Source organism: Leopardus geoffroyi, chromosome A1 (genome assembly GCF_018350155.1).
Source record: "Leopardus geoffroyi isolate Oge1 chromosome A1, O.geoffroyi_Oge1_pat1.0, whole genome shotgun sequence".
Lineage (NCBI taxonomy): Eukaryota > Metazoa > Chordata > Mammalia > Carnivora > Felidae > Leopardus > Leopardus geoffroyi.
The window spans coordinates 80,721,734-80,742,505 of record NC_059326.1 but is presented as its reverse complement, the minus strand read 5'-3'; the positions used below and the strand labels follow the sequence as shown (position 1 = coordinate 80,742,505).

The following is a 20,772-nucleotide window of genomic DNA, read 5'->3' as shown; positions in this document are numbered from 1 at the left end:
CTATTCCTGCTCCTGATCAAAGCCGAGTCCATTCCCAACCCTTAACAAGCAGGGGCGGCTACTCTGCATTCCTTCAACTAAATCCCTGGAGTCTACGAGGGTCACTACTTCCTCGAGACAGAAATCGATTCCAAAGATGTCTGGTTTATAATGTCTTGTTGGCATCCAAATGGACACTGGAAGGAGCTGAATTTGCCTGTTTTGGCTAAGCAGTTAACACGAGAAGAACCGCCTCCATTGTAACCCCGCACTGCCTTTCCAGCATAAAGGATCAATTTCCCCCTACCTTACCTGGTCACAAGAGTATTAGGGTTACGGCCATATAGGAGTGTGCACATGAGGCCCCAGAGTGATTAGCCCATAGTATCAGCTGAAAACAAAAACCAATGTATCGTGCAACGCTTTCCTTGCACAGGAGAAATGGAAACATGTAATACAGAGGACAAATAATCTGCATGACCTATGGGCCATCCCTTCAAGGCAGCCAAAGCAGGAACCACAGGCACATCGTGGGGCACAGTCTCCTGGATGGACAAACGAGGCTCTCACAAACGAACGAACACACACACACACACACACACACACACACACACACACACACCCTCCTGTTACCCGGTCTGTTCACCTGAGACTACCAGGTTAAAATTTTATTTCAAGGAATTCAAATTGAGAGAGTTTTTTAAAATCTCAAATTCAAAACCCAAAACACTATGTCCACATCTTATATATCCTATTTACTTAAAACAGTCTCTTATCAAATACAGAAAACCAATGTATCAAAAGACAACAAACTAGATTTACAAACGATCACTTGACTTGACTTCCACCCCATCTTCAGGCCTTTGCATTTCGCCCCCATCCTGCTGACCAGTCACTATGAAGAGGTGTTCTCACCGGGGCAAATATGGACAAGAGTCTCCATGTGGCCATCGGGCCACAGGGAAATTTCTAGGTGATCTGCAGACATCCCCTGGGGTTTAATCCTACCAGCCCTACCTTCTTAGCTGTCACCATCTTAAAAAAAAAAAAAAAAAAAAGCTTAAAGAGGTAAAAATTCCTTTTCCCACCTGTCCTTTTTTCACAATTAGTCTAATAGCAGCCAGGACAAGATTTGAGCCGCCACAGCGAGGTGGTGGGAATGAAGCCAAGGTAGCAATGTGTCCCAAGTGAGTGTGGAAACAGAATCCAAAACACAAGATCCAACAGAAACCAGTTTCTATGCCAGAAGACACGAATCCAGTCTCCAACAAAACAAAAATGAAGCCCAAAAGCCCACCTAGAAATGACAGTGCAGGACAGACACCCTGCGGTGCCACGGCCCTGCTCCGGAGAGAGGGCAAGTCAGACCACGCGCACCGTCCCATCTGTACCCCCTGCCGCACTCCACCACCAAATGCCGGCAAGGAAGAGACGACAGAGCCCACCCATTTCCTGTCTGAGCAGATGAAGATTTCCTTACTACAACCCTGTGCATAAAGATACAGGAAAATGCAGTGGTTGGTGCTAAAACCTACCAATAAATTAGTTGAGGTCTACTTCCAAAAAAATTTTTAATGCGGCATTTAAAAAAACGGGGCGGGGGGGGAGGAGCTAAAAAAGCCTCACTCTTGGTTTATATTTTTGACAATTCTAAGAATCTTAAGTCCCACTATCACACCAATAGAACAGTTGAAACAGCTTAAAGTAACTGAACCAATCTTTGGTCTACTAAACTCATCTGCTTCAAGCAGCAGAAAGCTCTATGTATTCTGACAGCACCTAATACTTAAAGTTTCCCTGGCAGGGTGTTCTGCAGAAACCTGGTGTCCCCCTGACAGCTCTGACCCCGTGCAGAGACCCAGGGACAGGGATCCCCGCAGGCTCTACAGGGTGAACCAGCAGAGTGTCACTCCGAGGGCCGCCCCCACACGCCAGCGAGCCGATGGCGACCAACCCCGGCCAGTCCTGCCCCGGCAGCCGGCTACCATGAAACTTACTCGAATTGAGCGTTTGCCGCGTTTTGGCGCTTGTGCAATAAGCTTCGATGACTTTCAGGATCTGCGCGTCTTCTTCCAAAGCAGCTGTGCCTGTCAAGACACAGCATGTCACAACTGAGCTAACGACAAGTATGTGATACAGTCTAAAAACACATTTTCTTGTCAGATAATGGTTTTCCAAAATTTATGAAGTTTATATTCAAAAGGTTTGTTTTCTTTCAAGTATTTTTTTTACCTGCAACATATCTAGCAAAAGGTTAATATCCTAAATCTATAAAAGCTGACTTACTAATCCCTAAGAAAAACCACATCCCTCCCTCCCCAGAGTTGAAAACAGGCCAAGGAACAAGCAACTCACACAAGAACACCATGAGAAAAGAACTTTATTCTAAGAAGTAAAACGTTAAAACAAAGCATCAGGTTTTCACATAAGCCTGACAAAAAAAGTCAGACCGTCCCCAGTGCTGACAGGGACAGCGGGAAGGAAAGATCTGGAAGGAAAGCTTCCCACCACCCACAGCTGACGGGTACGTAGATAAGTACAACCCTGGAAAGCTTTGGAAAGTGCATTTCCTCCAATCTCCGAGTTTGTGATCGAGATTTCATCTATAACACTTACAAGGCACAACCCAGACCTTGAAGGAGTCACTCCAGACCTCTTCCTTCCCCTAAGGATTACTCCAGACACTGGCTTCACCTATACTCAGACCAAAGGCATGGAGGAGGATAGATCCTTCCGGACTAACAGCATCTACTGCTATCAGTCTCAGATACTTCCTACTTCACATGACCCTATAGTTGAACTATTTCTCTTTCCTGAACTACTAAGTTTCCAATATTTTTTTGTATATGCTAAGATATTACATGTGGACATACACTTTAAAAGGCTCACCTACTCTGGCAAAAATGCAGAAGAATGGAAGACTTAAGTATTTATAAGCTGTAGAAAGCCTCACCATTTTATGATAGTAACATACATGCAAAGCAAGCCAAATGTACTCTATCAAAAAATAGAAGTTCAATACCTTCTAGAAGTTTTACAGTTTCAGGTCTCACGTTTAGGTTCTTTAACCCATTCTGAGTTCATTTTTGTGTGGGGTGTAAGTGGCCCAGTTTCATACTTCTGGTGTAGCTGAGCAGTTTTCCCAACACCACTTGTTGGAGAGACAGTCATTTTCCCAATTGCATACTGCCTCCTCTGTCATAGAGCGGCTGACCATAGACGTGTGGGTTTATTGTGGGAATCTATTCTGTTCCACTGATTTAGGTGTCTGTTTTTGTGCCAGTACCATACTGTTTTGATCACTACACCTTTGTAATATACCTTGAAATCTGGAATTATGACACCTCCAGCTTTGTTTTTCTTTCTCAAGATACCATATGAACCACTAATTCCACTACTGGGGATTTACCCCAAGAAAACAAAACCACTAATTTGAAAATATCTAATGCATCCATATGTTTACTGCAGCATTATTTGCAATAGCCAAGATATGAAACCAACCCAAGTGTCCACCAATAGAATGGATAAGGAAGATGTGGTACATACATACACACACACACACACACACACACACACACACACAGGAATATTATGTATGCATCCATAAAAAGGATGAGAGTGTGACATTTGTGACAAGGTGAATGGACCTGGAGGGTATTGTGCTAAGTGAAAGAAGACTGAGGAAGACAAAATACCAGAAGATGGCACTCGGAATCCAAGATAAAAGCAAACAAGTACACAGAAAGCAAAGTCAGACATGTAAATGCAGAGAGCTGATGGGCCGGGGGTGGGCAAAGTGGGTGAAGGGGAGTGGGAGGTCCAGGCTTCTGGTTACAGAGTGACTAAGTCGTGGGGACGAAACGCACAGCCCACGGCGCAATGGCAGTGTTTACGGTGACCGACGGCAGCTGCACTTGTGGACAGCACAGCAGAACGTACAGTCTTGTCAAATCACCACGTTGTACACCTGAAACTAAGACGGCCTTGCATATCAACCACGCTAAGAACAAAAACAAACCCCAGCACCAAGAGTTTCAGCGCTGAGAAACGAACTTAAACGTCACCGACTGGAACCGATCCTTTCATGATGAGCTCCTGCCTCAGGAGAAGAGAAGGTTTCACCCCCTGGGAACCAGCTTAACCTCATGGGCAGGTCACCCCTCTCCACCCAGAGAAGAGTGGCCTCCAAGCATGGTTACCTGTCCGCACAGCGGATCAGATCACTCCTGCTAGATGTCACCCGGCACCCAGAGAAAGCACGGATGCCAGAACGGGCGCAGGCTCCCCCCAGGACGTAGCGTGAACAGCTATCACCGAGCCTCCCTTCCTCACAAATGTCACAGGCGATAAATGAGCAGGACAGCACACATTTTCGGGGTGGCATGGGCCCTCCCACGGACAAGAAAAACTCTCAGGATTCGGAACGTAACAAGGAGCCCGGTAACTTCGGCGCACGGAACATGACACGAAAGCAGCTGCTCACCGAGCAGGCAGACGGCAGACGCCTCGCCTCCTCCGCTGCTGTGGAGGCCCAGCTCTCCTTTTACCTCCAGTCCCTCCAAGCTCCTGGTGCGGGCTCCGCCCTCCCAACACCCAGACCCCATCTTCGTCTCTGCACCCCCTCTCATGGGGAGATCCCATGATCTCACCCCTGGCCGGGGCCTCAGCACCGCTGTGCCACACGGCCGGCCTGCGGCATCCCTGGCTGTCACCCCTGTAACGGCGGCAGTTCCACACCCAGTTGTGACAACCTAAAAGGTCTCCAGAGGAGAGTATCCCCCACAGTCCCTCCCCCAGGGGAGAAAGCACAGCTGCAGGCTCCCTCTTCAAAAACATCTGAACCCAGGCACCTGGGGGCTCAGTTGGCTAACTGACATCAGCTCAGGGCACGATCTCAGTTTGCGAGTTTGAGCCCCGCATCCGGCTCTGGGCCTCACGAGCGTCCACCGGGGTCCTGAGGCTTGTGCAAGCGCAGGGGAGGATCAAGAGCCGTAGCCGCGTGCCTCCAACAGGTGCAAACCACAGGGCAAAGGGAGTAGGAAGACCAGGTGGTCCCAGGTCGACCCTGCACCCCAGCCCAGCTTCCCCAGAACAAGGGATCGGCACGGAGGCCAAGAGGCTGCGAGCAGCCCCATCGAGGGGAGAATCACGCGTGCGCTGCACCGTGGGCGCCAGCTAGATCTCCTGCTGGTGCAGGGCTCCGCTATCGCTCCTCAATTTCCTCTAGACGTGACATTAAGGCTCAGACCCCCGCGTCTGTCTCAAGTCTTTGAAAAGCCATCAGCCATCTCTCTACCCAACGAACGCTGTGCCCAAGACAGACCTGCATCCTCACCGACACACGCCGCACGTACTCACTTTTCCTCAGGGCGAACTCTTCATCTGAAGGCTTCCGCTCAGGCTTGCGCTTAGGTAGCAACTTTTTCATGGTCTTGGGACTTTTACTAAGATCCTAGGGAAAGAAAAAGGAAAAAAAATCATTCTGACAAATTCCAAAGACACTAGTTTTTCCTGGAGCATCAGCAAGGGTGACAGCGTGAAATACTAAGTCACTTCAGCCGCTCGTGCCAAAGAGCTTCCTACTACTCCCACTGTGGTGTCCTGGCCAGCTGCCAGGCGTTAATGGAAAATCGAGAGGGTGCAGGCTCTGAGGAAAACCCTTCTGTTACTCGGACCAGTCACAGCACGGTGACAACACACCAAGGAGGTGTCACGGGCTCGCGGGCAGCGTCTGGAGAGGAGACGGCCGGTTGATGCGTGCAGAGATCCACGCGTACAGATTCCAGAGCAGACCCACCTGTTGCAGCCGAGCAGAAAGAGACCAGGAAAACCAAGGCTAGTTTTAGAAGAAAGGTAAGATCAAGTCCCTCAGGACAATACTTGAAGCCTCAGGACAGAAGGAAAGGGAACAAGTTCAGTCCATCAGCCTTGAGCGCAGATGCAGGCAGGCAACAGAATGCGGGCTGTGCCCCTGACGGGTCCACACCCCAGCGCATGGCTCGGTCACAACACAACGGCCTGCAGCAGGACAGAGACAGCAGGCCAGAGTCCAAGGGGACAGGCGGGGCTTCACTGCCGAGTGTGTGTTAAGTTACAGAAACCGTTCATGACACTTACAACATGACACCAATGCGACACGGACTATGGGAAGAACCAGACTGGAAGCACAGAAGGAACACAGCTTGGTTTTCAAAGGGAGCGCTTCAAAAGCTCTTCTGCTAAACCGTACAGCCTCTTAAAAAAGCAGGAAAAACGCGCTCCCAAAGACATACCGCCCTCCCTGCATGTGTCCTATGGCTTCCGTACTTCACGGTGAACAGAGAGGGGGCCCCAGGAGCACACACACGCGCGGGTTGCATCCCGACCATGGACACAGCAGCCCCATGTGCACGCTCTGCGAGAGGACTTCCACCGAGCGTCTGGAAGCACTCAGTGACACGAGGTGACAATTGCGGATCCTAACGTCAGGTCCGGCAAAGCTAGTGCAGCAACACAGCAAATTGTGAAGCCCAGGCTCACTGCCCCCTCTTCCCTCACCCTTTCTGCCTCCTGGCTGGACACACTCAGTCCACTGGTTCCTCCCTAGCAATGAGGTCGCCACCAGCACTGCCCGAGCAATCCGCAAAGACTAAACGAGCAACAGACACCAACATCAGTCACGTAACCGCCCACGGCAAGGACACCTCGCACCTGGGCCTACGACCACTGGCAAGACGCAGGTCCTCAACAACAAAATTAACAAAAACCTGCAAAGGACAGTTATAATTTACATAGTATTTCTGTGGGTCATAAAACACTTAGGGCTACTAGCAAGGACGGAGGGTCTAGGTCCCTGGGCAAAAGGGACCTCAACTGGACGTGGAGAGGTGTACTGGGACACGCCACCTCACTCCCACACTCAGGCTCCCCATGCTTACACTCACAACCACACCCAGCGCCGCAATCATCAGATTCCTCAAGTTCAAGTATTTCTTTTTCTCAAGATGCTTCCTTTCCTGAAAGCAGGTTCAGCGGAAGCAGCCTGGTGTTAAAGCACAGGGCACAGCCCGCCAACACGGGAGCAGAGGACAAACCACACTCTGCCACTTTTATTTGCGCATGCACTCTGTCTGAGACAGCTTTTGGTGACAAATGCAGGGTCCCCGGGTGGCTCTCACTCAGGCCTGGAAAAGGGTCCTACGGCCTAGCAGAGCAGCACAGAGGTAAGCAAGACTCAGCATGACAAGACATGCACAGTAACTGCAGGCTGATCGGGAGGCCAGCCCCAGGGAGCCCTCTGGCCCCGTGGGTCCAGAAGGCAGGAAGCCAGGGCCGTTCGTGAAGGGCACAGCAAGGTAAGGCTGCAGTTCCCCAGTGATCAGTACTTTTCTCATGTCACAGAATCAGACAGAAACGCGGGATTCTCCGGATTTCTGAATGCACCATAATGAAGCACAGAATAGCTGGCCTAACACGCGGAGATGTCAATGTCAAATTCTCGTTCGTCTGCGCTCAAGACCTCACCTCCTTGTAGCAGAGAGCAGCGGAAGGCCGCAGGGGCGGGGCAGGTCGCAGGCAGCTGAGGCTCCACGGCTTGGGGGTCTTCGGAGGCTCCAGAGGCCCCCAGTTGATGGTGGTGTGCGGAGTGCCGTGATGGGAGGGGTGGGGCAGCGTGTGGTAGGCAGGCGTCAGGGGTGCCGGCTTGCTGTCTGCGTGCTTGCCGGATGGCGCGATCGGATGAGAGGGGAGCTGGGGGTGGGGGGGGCGGGGTGGGGAGACAGAGGGAGCAGAACACGACAGCTGCCATCAGGGGCCTCTCAACCAGACCCATGAGGTTCTGCCCACTTCTCAAACACTCCCACTGAAAAACCCCCAAGCCGTCATCATTTCTTTACTCTCCAACCCCAAGCAGTCAACTTCTAGGACAGCTATCTATTCTGCATCAGGTCAGCATGGGGGAGCAGGCAGGTGGCAGGATGTGGGGGCCCAGATCCTGGCACCCCACCACCACCTTTATTTGTCATGGACGAACACCGCATAAAGGTGTTCCATGTAGCATAGATCACAATTTTGTACAAGAACAGGCATTTCTTATCCTGGGAAATGCGGTGAAGGGGAGAGTAATTCTCCCCAGTCACACACTTACTGCCTGCTGATTATGGGTAGGCAAAAAACTAGGGCCAAATGTCTGTTTTCATTAACAAAAAAAAAAAGTTTTCCCGGACACAGCCAGGCCCATTTCTGTTGATGGCTGTAAAACCAAAAGTACAATTGCAACAAAAACCATATTGCCTATAAAGCTGAAAATATTTTACTGTCTCTTTACAGAAAAATTTTGCCAATCCCTAGTGTAAAACAAGTTACAAGCTGTTTTCTCAGAAAAATCAGCTCTAATCAAAATAAAATTATATGAAATCTAATTTTTCGGAAGAATAATAGGGTTTATTTTCCTGGAAAACCTGTAAATATTCCATCATACTGATAATTAAATGCAAAAATGTTCAATAATACTCAAAACCAGCCCATGACCTCAAATCACCCCAAACAATAAAGCCATGCTTAATAAAGAACGAAGTGTTCTGTGAGCTGGAAATCACAGAGTGAGGTCATCACTCAGAAGAAATCCCTTCTTGAAACACACCGAATGAGAAGCCTGGCACTGGCTGACGCCATGGCGCTCTGGGACCAGCGCAACACACTTCCTGCGGGAACCACGTGCCCACCCTGGTTCATGCTTGCGTGGGCGCGTCCCATGTTGTCACAGGCCACATGGCCACCACACAACTCACAAGCGGAGAAAACGAGGTACAACAGCCCTTCTAGCAACAGCACCACAGTAATATTTGGATTGGTTTCTCCTTGAAGTCAGAAGAGGTCATGGTCTTTGCTACAATGAGATTCTTCTTCAAGGAGGACCCTGCTGAGTATGGGGGAGGACACCCAACACCGCCAAGAGGAAACTCCCTCAGAAGAACGCCTAACACTTGCAAAGCCTGTGCGTGGCGTGCACTGGCGGGGTTCAGCTGGAGCATGAAGTCTTCCCTGACGTGGACTCGTACTGTTTGCTCTCAGGGTGTTGCTGACAACGTGAAGCAGCACTGCCACTTCTCAGGCACACACACACCTGCACACAGAGTAGCTCTGGAATCATTTTAGTTCCAGGGAAGCTAAGCATTGTTAGCATTTTTTTTCCAAGTATGGAGAAATTACAAATGGCAGAGCCACTCAAAATGCGACCTTAGCTAAAGCCAACCAGCAGTTTCCACCTGTAAGCTGTTGAGAGAAATCTAGTACAATAAAACTCATCAGAAAGCTATGCTACAGGGGCGCCTGGGTGCCTCAGTTAAGCACCTGATTCTTGGTTTCAGCTCAGCTCACGATCTCACAGTTTTGTGAGTTTGGGTCCTACATCGGGCTCCATGCTGACAGCTCGGAGCCCGCTTGGGATTCTCTCTCTCCTTCTCTCTCTGCCCCTCCCCTGCTTGTGCACCTGTTCTCTCAAAATAAGTAAATAAGCATTTAAAAAAATGCTATGCTACAGTCACTCTTCCTGAACAAACATTGCAACGGTAGGGATGTGGATGCAGAAGTGAGCCACATGGTGGAAAGTGCAAATAAAGATCACAACAACCTAAAGCATACGTGAGAAAAAAGCACCACCTGGAAATGCCGTGCACTCACAGGTCATTTGTGAAAAGGGGTGTGTACTTTTGTTTAAGAGGAGAACATGAAAATGATTCCACACCAGTATCTTAAGCATAAAACACCAGTAACGACAAGTTTTAAACATGGATACTGTGTGCTGAGGTACTTCAAAACATTTAAGTTTTTGAAAAGTCAAAGAGCTGGTTAGCTCCTCTATGAGGATAAATGGATTTCTTAAAACAGTGAGGCAAAAGCCACATTTTAAAGTCTTCAACATGAATCTGGACCTTTAGTTATGTTTTTATTTGAGAGAGAGAGCAAGAGGGGGAGTGGGCAGAAGGGGAGAATCTCCAGAAGGCTCCACGCTCAGTGTGGAGGGTCTGATCCCACGATCCCAGGATCATGACCTGAGCTGAAATCAAGAGTGGATGCCCAACTGACTGAGCCACCCAGGTGCCCCCAGCCCTTTGTTTGTTTGGTTTTTTTTTAATGTTTATTTATGTTTGAGACAGAGAGAAACAGAGCATGAACGGGGGAGGAGCAGAGAGAGAGAGGGAGACACAGAATCTGAAGCAGGCTCCAGGCTCTGAGCTGTCAGCACAGAGCCCGACGTGGGGCTCAAACTCACGGACCATGAGATCGTGACCTGAGCCAAAGTCGGACACTTAACCGACTGAGCCACCCAGGTGCCCCAACCCAGCCCTCTGGATCACCATAAATATTTCTGTTTTTTGATACAACAGAATACAGTTAAGATTCTCAGGAAAAAACAAAAACACATATGGATGGTGGCTCTTGAGGTTTTAGGTGAAAACCCCCTGAAAGTTAGTCTCCTAGGCCCCCTCTGAGCAGAAACAGCTTCCAAGCCAACTGCCATCAAACCACGTACAAGGAGGCACAATCCAGGCACCATCGGTGTGAGGCGACAAGCTGTGTGACAGGGACTCGCCAGGATCCCCAGAGAAACACAGGTATGAATTTATACTGTTGAGCCACACACAGATTATGCTTCAAAACACCTGCTCACTTGCTGCCCCACCCCCACCCCCAGCGGCCGACCCCACAGCGTGGAGAGGTACAGGGGTCCTTACGGTGTGAGACGGCACAGAATGGGGCTTGATGGTGGGGTTGCCGACAGAGGTGACCTTTGTCTGCTTCTGGAGATGGTCCACCCACTCGTGCAGATCCTGCTGGTTGTTGCAGGACACGAGGATCCGCTCAATCATGCTCCCTGGAAGGGAGGAGAGACACACTGAGGCGGGAAGATGGGCAGAAAGCACACGCGTGCGCACACACACCCACGGAGAGGGCAGCAGCGCTCCAACACAGCCCTCCGGACGGTCCAGCCACAACGTGCACACACACCGTGAGCTGCCACTCATCACCGTGACAGACAGCGGCCAGAGAGTCTGTGCCTATCACCTGATATTTCAAATGCATTTCTATGATTTTCACTGTCCTCAAGCTTTGTGATTGTCATTCCTGTCGTTGGTAGCTTTCCCTAAAAAAGACCCCCCCCACAAAAAAAAACAATTAGTGCTTTTCTAGTAAAGAACGTACCATTATCAAAACAAGTATTAATAATTTTAGGAATGGCAGAAGCAGCACCCTGTAAAGCGAAACAGCTGACTGTTGCCATAAGCATGCATAGTACAGACTTTTCCGTCAAATAAGAAACCATAACACTGTAATAAAAGGAAAATGGAGTCCGCAGTAAGGTCCAGAACGAAAGCAAATTCCATCTGACACATTTCTCTGAACGTGAACACCAGGTCCCAAGAACGTCACCTATCAGGATCAAAAACTAAAGGAGGCGCTGATTCGCCTCACGAAGAGGCTCAGAGGAAGTTCACGTTTGAAGGCAACACGGGAAGCTGGGACGAGAACAACTGTCCGGGGGCCACACTTGGCTGTCCGCCAGAGGGGAGGTGGGGAGTTGTGCTGAGCACCACATGGAAGGCACAAAGATGGGGACCAGCACGGGCGGGGCCGGCGGATAGAAGGCATTCGAGTCGGGCTGCACAGACCACGGTCACAGCACTCAGACGCCCTTCCCAGGCCACCATGCACAGAAGAGGAAAGCAGGGTCCCATTGGTGGCATGAGGCTCTCACTGGCACATTGACACCAACACCGAGGGTGAATGTGGCACGGGCCTCGAGCCTGCCCCGAACGGCCACCTCTGCTCCCTCAGGTCACAGCAGAGCTGGTCCCAGCCTCTCGGGGTACAAACCACAAAGCCAGAGTGCGCTGGCAGAAAGGACTCAGCTTTGTGTTTAGTGGGGCCACCTGACAATGGGGGGCGGGGCTGCCGATTCAGGGGAACCGGGGTAGGTACCCGCCCAACAGCACACTCATGAACTTGGAGGCACGGGTTTTCTGGGTTTACTAGACACATCAGCTTTATCAATTTTAAAGTGCTCCTTCTGGAGAAAGTGTGTGACTCCTCCTCCTCTTTGGGGACCAAGCTCTCTGTGGAGGCACACACACGCCACAGACACCTGGAACTCAGGATCCACCCGTGCACGTGTCCGGGACGACACAGAACAACGTGCCACGTGGGGACTCCTGCTGATGCAGGACTGAGGACTGGCCAGGCCCGGAAACAAGCCATGGGAGACAGCACGCTGCTCTAAGTCACAGAAAATAGGCAGTGAGGACAGAAGCAGCTATTAAGAGAAAAAGAAGCTACTTGACACCACAGGTTACATTTCTGCAGAGACACCAGACCTCTCCTTTTGCATTTTCTTCTCACATCAGCTCGCACATCTTCTCAGTGTCAGCAAAACGACCGACTAGAGAAAGGTTCCGTGATCACTCACCACTAGGTACATCACCTGGCCTCAGCCAGGGTCCCTGGCTCTGCGCCCGCCCGCCACTGCACCCACCGGGCACCACGGTGGCCAGGAAAGAAGGGGCAACTAGACAGGACTCGGGCAGGTCACCTCAAGCAGTCGGTGCCCTTAGGAGGCAGCCCTACAGAGGTCACTGGGGTGCCCCCCGCCCCCCGTGTTTGCTCAGGACCAATGCGGGGACATCTGCAGTCATGCGGAAACAGGCTAAGTGTGACATACTCGACTAGGTGACACTATCTATACACACAGCACCACACCCAAAATCCAAAATAAGCCTGGAACGGATTCTGAGATCCACAGCAAACAGTAACGTGTAAACCGAAAATGTACTTTACCTGATAGATAAAACCACTCATCCTAGGACTGGCAGATAACATCAGCAAACTATTTGGGAAGAGCAGAAGGTATCTCTCATTCTTTTCCTGACGTAAAAGAACAAACAAATCCAAGTAATTTGTTTCAAAACACACAGATGTGAGAACAAGTATTTACATTAAGCCTTATGAAACATACTGAACGTCCTTCCAACAAATTTTATCAGCTAAATTAAATGCAAACAGAATTATGATAAAGTCTCAGACTCACTGGCAGCCCACGTAGCATCTTTTAAAAACAACTGGGTTAAGGAGTTCAGCTTTGCCATTAACTCTTTTTCATCTAAAATTTTCTTTTTATGGTTGAGAGAGAACAGAACTTGTCGAGTTTGGGTGCTGTGGGGAAGAACAGGTGGGCCTTTCAAGCTCGAGGGGAGGGTAGGATAAAATGTTAAAATCAACTGAATGATTCCTGGCACTTCCCTTAAAGCCCAATCAATTCAATATTGTTTTTGTCCATGCTGTAAACTTTACCTAGTTTACATGAAAGATTTAAAAGCATCTATATTAAAAACCATTTGCTTCAATTGGGGGGGGGGGGATGCCCCAGAGAGACCACAATAAAGGACGCAAGTTTCCAGGAACGTAAAGGAGACCAAAACGAGGAATGCAGATGGCCCTTTCCCAAGCTGCCATTTCCACGCTGCCCACAGAAGCCCAGGGGTCAGGACGCAGGGTCCTCAGGCAGACTCCTCAGACTCCAGCCGCATGCCAAGTGCGCTGGAAACCAGTCCTGTACTCTGAGCCTGTCTAGGGGGACTTTTCACACTCTGTTCCCAATGACGCCCCACACACTTGTGGGGCTCAGAGCACAGGCTCGAGACCCTCCACTTGTGTCCCCAGCCACTCTGCACAGCAGAGCACGTGGCCGTGGCGCTCCTGCCCTGCATACCTCACTCCCGGCGCACTGGACCATGACCTGGGACATGTAAACGACGCTGCCCAGGGTCGTGATGTCATCTCCCTCCCAGCTCCGGATGGCTTCTGTCAGGATCTGCAACTCCAGCTCCTTCCTTTTCCGCACCTCCTGACACTGCGCCTGGGACACACACCACCACGGTCAGGAGGTACGGGAGCCCCCAGAACCTCAACTACCGGCCACGCGACTTTGAGACACATCATCTGCTGAATGAGAAAGCGTTCAATTCACAGGCACAGAAGTAAGAGCACTGGAACGAGAGACACGGCTTTAGAACAATACAGCAGATCTTGCTACTTCTAGAAGAAAAAATGCAGACTGGACAAGAAGGGACTTTCTGGCTTTACTGGTCTCTGCTGGCACAAGGACTGAGCAGGGGCCAGGAGTGCATGCTGCACGTGAGGTAAGTCAGGCATGTTCCAGAAACACCGGCGGCATGGCAGCAGGGTGAAGGAGCGGGACCACCTGGTCCTCACCGAAGACACAGCCCACAGAGCAAGACCTTCATAAGGAACTATCGTGTCGTGACTTTTTAAAGGTTAAACGATCATTTTCTGGTGTCGACAGCCCAGTAAGGCATGCAAATTTACCATCACGGTAAATAAACTACTGTGATTATTTTGTATTTAAATACACCCAAATTCTCGCTCTCATTTTCTTTCATCACCTAACTTTTTTAGGGAATAAATTTTTCTACATTCATCTGTCATAATAATGCTGAGGGAAAAAATCATAATATGCCCAGTCACTTACTGAGAGGTTTTTGAAGGCAGTCATGGATTTTTGAATATCTTGTCTATCTGGATGATAATCCTTTGAATAAAAGAAAACACTATTAGCTTTCATGAGGCAAATTGTTTTCTTCAAAAGGCACTCTAGAGACTAGCTTGAAACTTTCCCAACCCTTTCAACCCACAATAGGTCTTCTTCTTCTCAGCACTGAAGTGTTATTCGTACTCTTGTGGGCCCAGTAGACTTTGGGGAAACCGTGGTCTAGAAGACAAAAGCCCAGGGGCAGCTGGGTGGCCCAGTCAGTTAAGCCTCTGACTCCTGATTTCAGCTCAAGTCATGATCTCATGGTTCGTGGGATTGAGCCCATGTTGGGATCTGTGCTGACGGTGTGGGGCCTACTTGAGATTCTCTTCTCCCTCTCGCTAACATGCTGTCTCGGTCTCTAAATAAATAAACGTTAAAAAAAAAAAAAAAAAAGACAAAAACCCATGGCAGGACTCAGCACCTCCTCCCAGCACTGGCCTTGCTGAGGCTCTAAACCACAACAGCAGAGGGGTTGGCAAGGAAGGGGGCCAGCAGGCCCACCCTTCATAGAGAAAGTTTGCCAACCTGCACCCATACACAGCAACTTAAACCCAAGTTTCTGCCAGGCCTGCGGTCTCCTTTTCAAAACTAAGATAAATACCCATCATGAACGGATTGATTCTCTCACTCTTATTACTGTATAAACGCTATGCTTACCATTTGTAACCAAGTGTTCCTAACGGGGCACCTCAACGCTACTTAAATCTGAGCTTAACGTTTCGTAGCTTTTGGAGACTTTTCTAACAGCAGCCATGGGTGACAGAGATCAAGGAGGACATGTAATTTTGTAGAGGGAGGGGAAGGAGAAAACACCATTTAACAAAATCGTTTTGAAAATCCTTCAAGTTAAAAACCTTTGCAAAAACACTTCTGTCGGTTCCCGCCTCTGACACAGACGGTGAGCTTCCCTGACGGGGGCGGAGGGCCCCCGAGCGGCAGCACGTGACAAGCAGTACCTCCATGTGTCTCTCCAGCTCCTTGAGCAACGTGGGGTACTTGTCCAGGCGCATGAACGGTCTGCTGAGGCCGGTGGTCAGTACCAGGATCCCCGGGCTGCTGGCGCCTCTGGTCTCCATGAACTCTCCCAGCTGCTCACTGAGCGGAGAGAGTGGACGGCGTAGTGGTTAGAGCCTGCACACAGACAGGGGAAAGGCCCGCCCTGCCGGCAGCACTGGGTTGGGCAGCTAACGGGTGCTTAGAGCTCTTTGTGCTTAGAGCCACACTGGCGCCGGCTACATTGAGACACCAAACGCGAACACCCCCAGAAGGCTCATGCCATCACTCTGGTTACGGGCAAACCCAGCTGGGCATAACCCGGCACGGGCAGTCCGCTAAGCAAACCCACACCTTCCATTCACGGAGGCCACCTGAGCAAGCCTAGTTCACAGCTGAGCTAGAAGATGGCCATCCTCTGGGTCCCTCGAGCTGGTGACACAAAGTAAAAGATGCTTTACGGCCACAGTGAAGTGAACCGGGGCGCAGATGCCCTGGCTGCACAGGATGCCGCCCAACAGCCCCGAAGCATTCTGTGCAAGCAGCAGGCACGAGGCAGCACCATCAAGTAACGGACTCTTCCACTTAGGCTTTAAAATGTCAAAAGCACGGTCACATCACCACCTCGCTTAGCCTCATGGTAGAGCGCGACCACACTTGTAGATAAGGAGACTGAACGCATATCTGGAAATCCAAAAGCTGAAAGCCGTGTCTGCCTATCTCCCCATTCCTACCACTTTCACCACACTGCTCATCTAACCTGGTGACCAGCAAGGCCCTCGTGAGGCTTCCATGCTCACGCACTCCAGGTTGGCCCCAAATGCTCCAGTTCAACAGCCACGGCATCCGGAATGACTCATGAAGGTCCGGCATGCAGCTGTGAGCATCACGCTTGGTCACCCGCATCAGGACTCATGCCGGGGACTGAAGGTCTGGCACCTGCGTCCCTAGTGCACGCGATGTTCGGGGTCCAGGCTAGAAGCCCCACCTGTGTTCCTCACTGTTGCCCCTGTGCACCACTCGAGACGGGGGGAGTGAGGGGCAGACAGGCTGGGAGAGGAGCAGGCAGCAGCTCAGGTCACCCCTGTGAAGAGCAGGGTGACCGCTGAGCCCCCACGTCGCACTGCGAAGGACATTATACATGAAGCCAAAAAATGTGAGAATCCCTAAGAATATCAGAGCACATCAGTCCTCAGTGCAGGCTGCCTGATCTGACCTCAGGGACCCAGCCACTGCCTCACCTCCTCTGTCCCTTCCTCCCCAACTCAGCTACACCTGCCCACCACCCAAGCTTCTTGGGAACACCAGCCACTCAGTGCTCCTGGTGAAAACATGTACAGTACTTAGGCTAAAGCACCTGAAACTGCTAGTTCAAAAGTAACAAGCAAGAGTAGTTTCCTACAGTTCAACTAAACAGAGCTCACGTTGGAAACGTCAAGACAAGAATCGGTGTTGGCACAGCCTGCCTCTTACCCAACCACAAGTGACCTCACGTCAACTCTGCGACCACACCTACCAGGGAAAGCGGTTCACTTAACTGAACCAACTCAGAAATAAATGGTTTCAAACTTCAGATTGAAAACCAATCAATCACTATGAAGCTAGTCTTACGTTTCCTACACATGCAAGGCTTCTTTAGAAAGCTACTGCTCCCTAAAATTGGGTTAACAAAAATTAGGAGGCCTGGTTAAGCACGGGATGCTGCACTGCAGTGAGAGCGCACGACTGGGCTGTGTGAACACAGCAACGGTGTGGTTAGCAGTACCTGCCAGCTGCCTGCCTACCCACCTATTCAACCACCGATACACACACACCCCCCCATATACATCCATACACACACACATACACATGCATACACACATACATCCACACACACAGACATACACACACATACATGCATACACACATACATATACATCCATACACACACGCATATACACACAAATATACATCCATACACACAAATAAACACACATATACTTCCACACACCATATACATGCATACATACATATATGTACATACACACACACATCCATATACATCCATCCATACACCCATACACACATATACATCCATACACACACACACATATACATCCACACATACGTATACGTCCATACACACACATATATACACACACCCATACACACATATACACACATCCATACATATCCATACACACACATACGCACACATATGTGCATACACCCATACATCCTTACACACATATATACATATACATCCATACACACATGCATATACACATACACACACAACCATATACACACATACATACGTATACATACATACACATCCACATACATATACATCCATACACACACACACACACACACACACACCCATACATCCATATCCACACATACACCCATACACATACATCCATACACACATACATACACACACACACACACACACACACACCCATACATATACCCATCCATCTACATCCATCCATACACACACACACACACAGACATATACATGCATACATACATATACAGGTTTTTAAATCAACCTTTTAAAGAAACATACATACATATTTTGAAGGTATTATCAAAGTCAAAGCAAATTATAAAAAAGGGAGGTTTCACCTAATCCTAATTATAAAAACAACACTCTTACAAGGACAAGAAAATGATTTTCATCCCTGTAGCTCAGGGATGTATTACCCTTCATGGTGATACAACTTAAAACCAAAGAAGTTGTTGAGCCTTCTCTGGTGGTGTGTCGGTGTGTGTGTGTGCACACAAGACATGAGTCAACATATCTGTGTTCAGAACCCCAGGTCTTCAGAGGATGGTTCTGTCAGGAAAATCCTGGGACTTCGAGGACGGAAACCTGGCACGGTGGTGGCCCAGGGTCCACGCCAGGGACCATGGGGCTCTGTTAGCCATGAGCAGCACCCGGGAGCACCTGTGCCTCCTCCCTTCTTCCACACGGACTTCTCTCCTCTAGGAGGGGCAGGTAGCCGAGGAGTGCCCCCAGGAGGATCCTCCCAGCCACTCCCCTGTGCTCAGCTTAAATGGAGGGACAACTGCAGAAAGGCCTGGGAAGGACAGAGGAAAGGGGACTACGGCTGGGCATCCGAATCCCCAGCAACGGCACCTTGGCCTGCCACTCGGCGTCATCAGCACACACACCCACACGGGAAGGCACCCAGTGGGTGTGGAGGTCTCCGTCGTCCTTGCCAACAGGTGGGGGCTGACCCCAAGTAGGGCCTGGGAGCCCAGGGTCTGGCCCCTCTGGCTGTAACTGCTTTGTGTCTCACACACATGGAGCCTGTGCCACTCTCCTCACTTCTCATTCCTCAGCAATGGCCGTCTCCTCCAATTACCCTACCCGTCCCTACACAGGAGGGTGAAATGACAGCTTTACAGGGGAGAAATGCATGTGTTACCAGCATTTCTCTAAGTGTTGGAGAACTGATCAAGCACAGTCCCATAAAATCAAAACTTTATAGTACTAGGAGTATATTTCGACTCCTTTACTTTTTTTAAGAGACCTAGAGACTGCATGGGGTGGGGGAAGGGTGAGGGACTGGGGTGGGTAGGGTGAGGGACGGGGTGGGGGGAAGAGGGTGAGGGACGGGGCGGGGGGAAGAGGGTGAGGGACGGGGGAGGAGAGGGTGAGGGACGGGGGGGGAAGAGGGTGAGGGACGGGAGGGGAAGAGGGTGAGGGACGGGGGGAAGAGGGTGAGGGGAAGAGGGGGGAGTGGGGGGAAGGGGGAGGGGGGAAGGGGGAGGGGGGAAGGGGGGAGAGAGGGAGTGGGGGGAAGGGGGGAGGGAGGGAGTGGGGAAGGGGGAGGGGGGAAGGGGGGAAGAGGGGGGTAAAGAGAAGGAAGGAGGGGGAGAGAGAGAGGGAGGGAGTGGGAGGGAGAGAAAGAGAGAGAAACCCCAAGCAGGTTCCATGCTCAGAGCCTGACACAGGGCTCAAACCCACCAACCAGGAGATCATAACCTGAGCCAAGATCAGGAATTGGACACTCAACCAACTGAGCCACCCAGGTGCCCCTCAACTCCTTTAACTATAATCCATGCAGGGCCTTTCCAACCACAAGAAAAACCACAAAAAAGTCTATTCAGAATAGTCATGTTTGATATTACGGGATATGAAATTTTCTAACTGTATTTATGGCAGAGAAAAAGTACCAGAACTAAGTTCTATTCTTCACCCCTCCAGAAACTAAGAATTTAAGAGAAATTTATGCAAACCAAAGTAACTTCTTCCAACATCCATGATCTTACAAGGCCACAACATGTGCAGTTCAGTCTTTACAGATCATGTTCTATTTTAAATCTAGCACAATAAGGGGCGCCTGGGTGGCGCAGTCGGTTGGGCGTCCGACTTCAGCCAGGTCACGATCTCGCGGTCCGTGAGTTCGAGCCCCGCGTCAGGCTCTGGGCTGATGGCTCAGAGCCTGGAGCCTGTTTCCGATTCTGTGTCTCCCTCTCTCTCTGCCCCTCCCCCGTTCATGCTCTGTCTCTCTCTGTCCCAAAAATAAATAAACATTGAAAAAAAAAATTAAAAAAAAAAAAAATAAAATAAATAAATAAATCTAGCACAATAAAACAAAACAGCTGGTTCCAGCCACTTCAGCAAAACAATGGCTCTTTCAGCTTAATTTCTACTGATGCTGGTAACCTTACACAGCACATCTCCCCTGCAGTTACTGAAAGGACACTGTGGACTCCAACAAAAGGAACATGCACGCAGAGAACTACCATGTAGCCAAGCAAAAAGTTAACAATTACAGTGCCGGGAAAAAACAAAACTCATTTTACAGACTGAATTATGAAACCTAACTCATTCAAAATAGGCAGCCCGGAACATACATCTGCTATCGCGATAACGTGAAGGGTACCTATAAGTTCTTACTCCAAAGCATGGGCAGTTCTGTGCAGGCATTCCCAAGATTCACACTCAGACTTTAAGCACAACAAACAATCCTACGATTGCAAACAAAGTCTGTACAACTTCAGATCAGTACACTGAATCAATCCTTCAAAAATATACTGAAGCACAACACAGATTAACCCGTAAGCATGGCAGCTTTTAAGACGTCAACATGCATAGGAAGCAGGACAGAGGTTACAGGTTAAGACGCCAGATGAAACGTGGTGAAAAGGGCCAACCACAATCCCGTCTCAAGTTACCAACTTACGCTTGGGAAGCAGGGTCTGACTGGTGGGCA

At 49.9% G+C, this 20,772-nt stretch overlaps 1 protein-coding gene across 19 annotated transcripts in view; it reads right to left on the bottom strand.

The window, feature by feature from the left end:
• ARHGEF7 (Rho guanine nucleotide exchange factor 7) overlaps nt 1-20,772 on the bottom strand; it is a 135,685-nt gene that overhangs the window by 13,042 nt on the left and 101,871 nt on the right. For 16 of the 19 annotated variants that reach the window (XM_045482189.1, XM_045482296.1, XM_045482270.1 and 13 more), the window contains 9 exons: nt 15,523-15,661; nt 14,504-14,563; nt 13,724-13,870; nt 12,793-12,879; nt 11,026-11,104; nt 10,695-10,834; nt 7,483-7,707; nt 5,338-5,431; nt 1,977-2,066 (listed from right to left, as the gene is read on the bottom strand). In XM_045482189.1, the coding sequence (XP_045338145.1) occupies nt 1,977-2,066; nt 5,338-5,431; nt 7,483-7,707; nt 10,695-10,834; nt 11,026-11,104; nt 12,793-12,879; nt 13,724-13,870; nt 14,504-14,563; nt 15,523-15,661 (1,061 nt within the window). The remainder of the gene's footprint in view (nt 1-1,976; nt 2,067-5,337; nt 5,432-7,482; nt 7,708-10,694; nt 10,835-11,025; nt 11,105-12,792; nt 12,880-13,723; nt 13,871-14,503; nt 14,564-15,522; nt 15,662-20,772) is intronic. The other 3 variants (XM_045482303.1, XM_045482219.1, XM_045482279.1) reach the window with 2 other exon arrangements.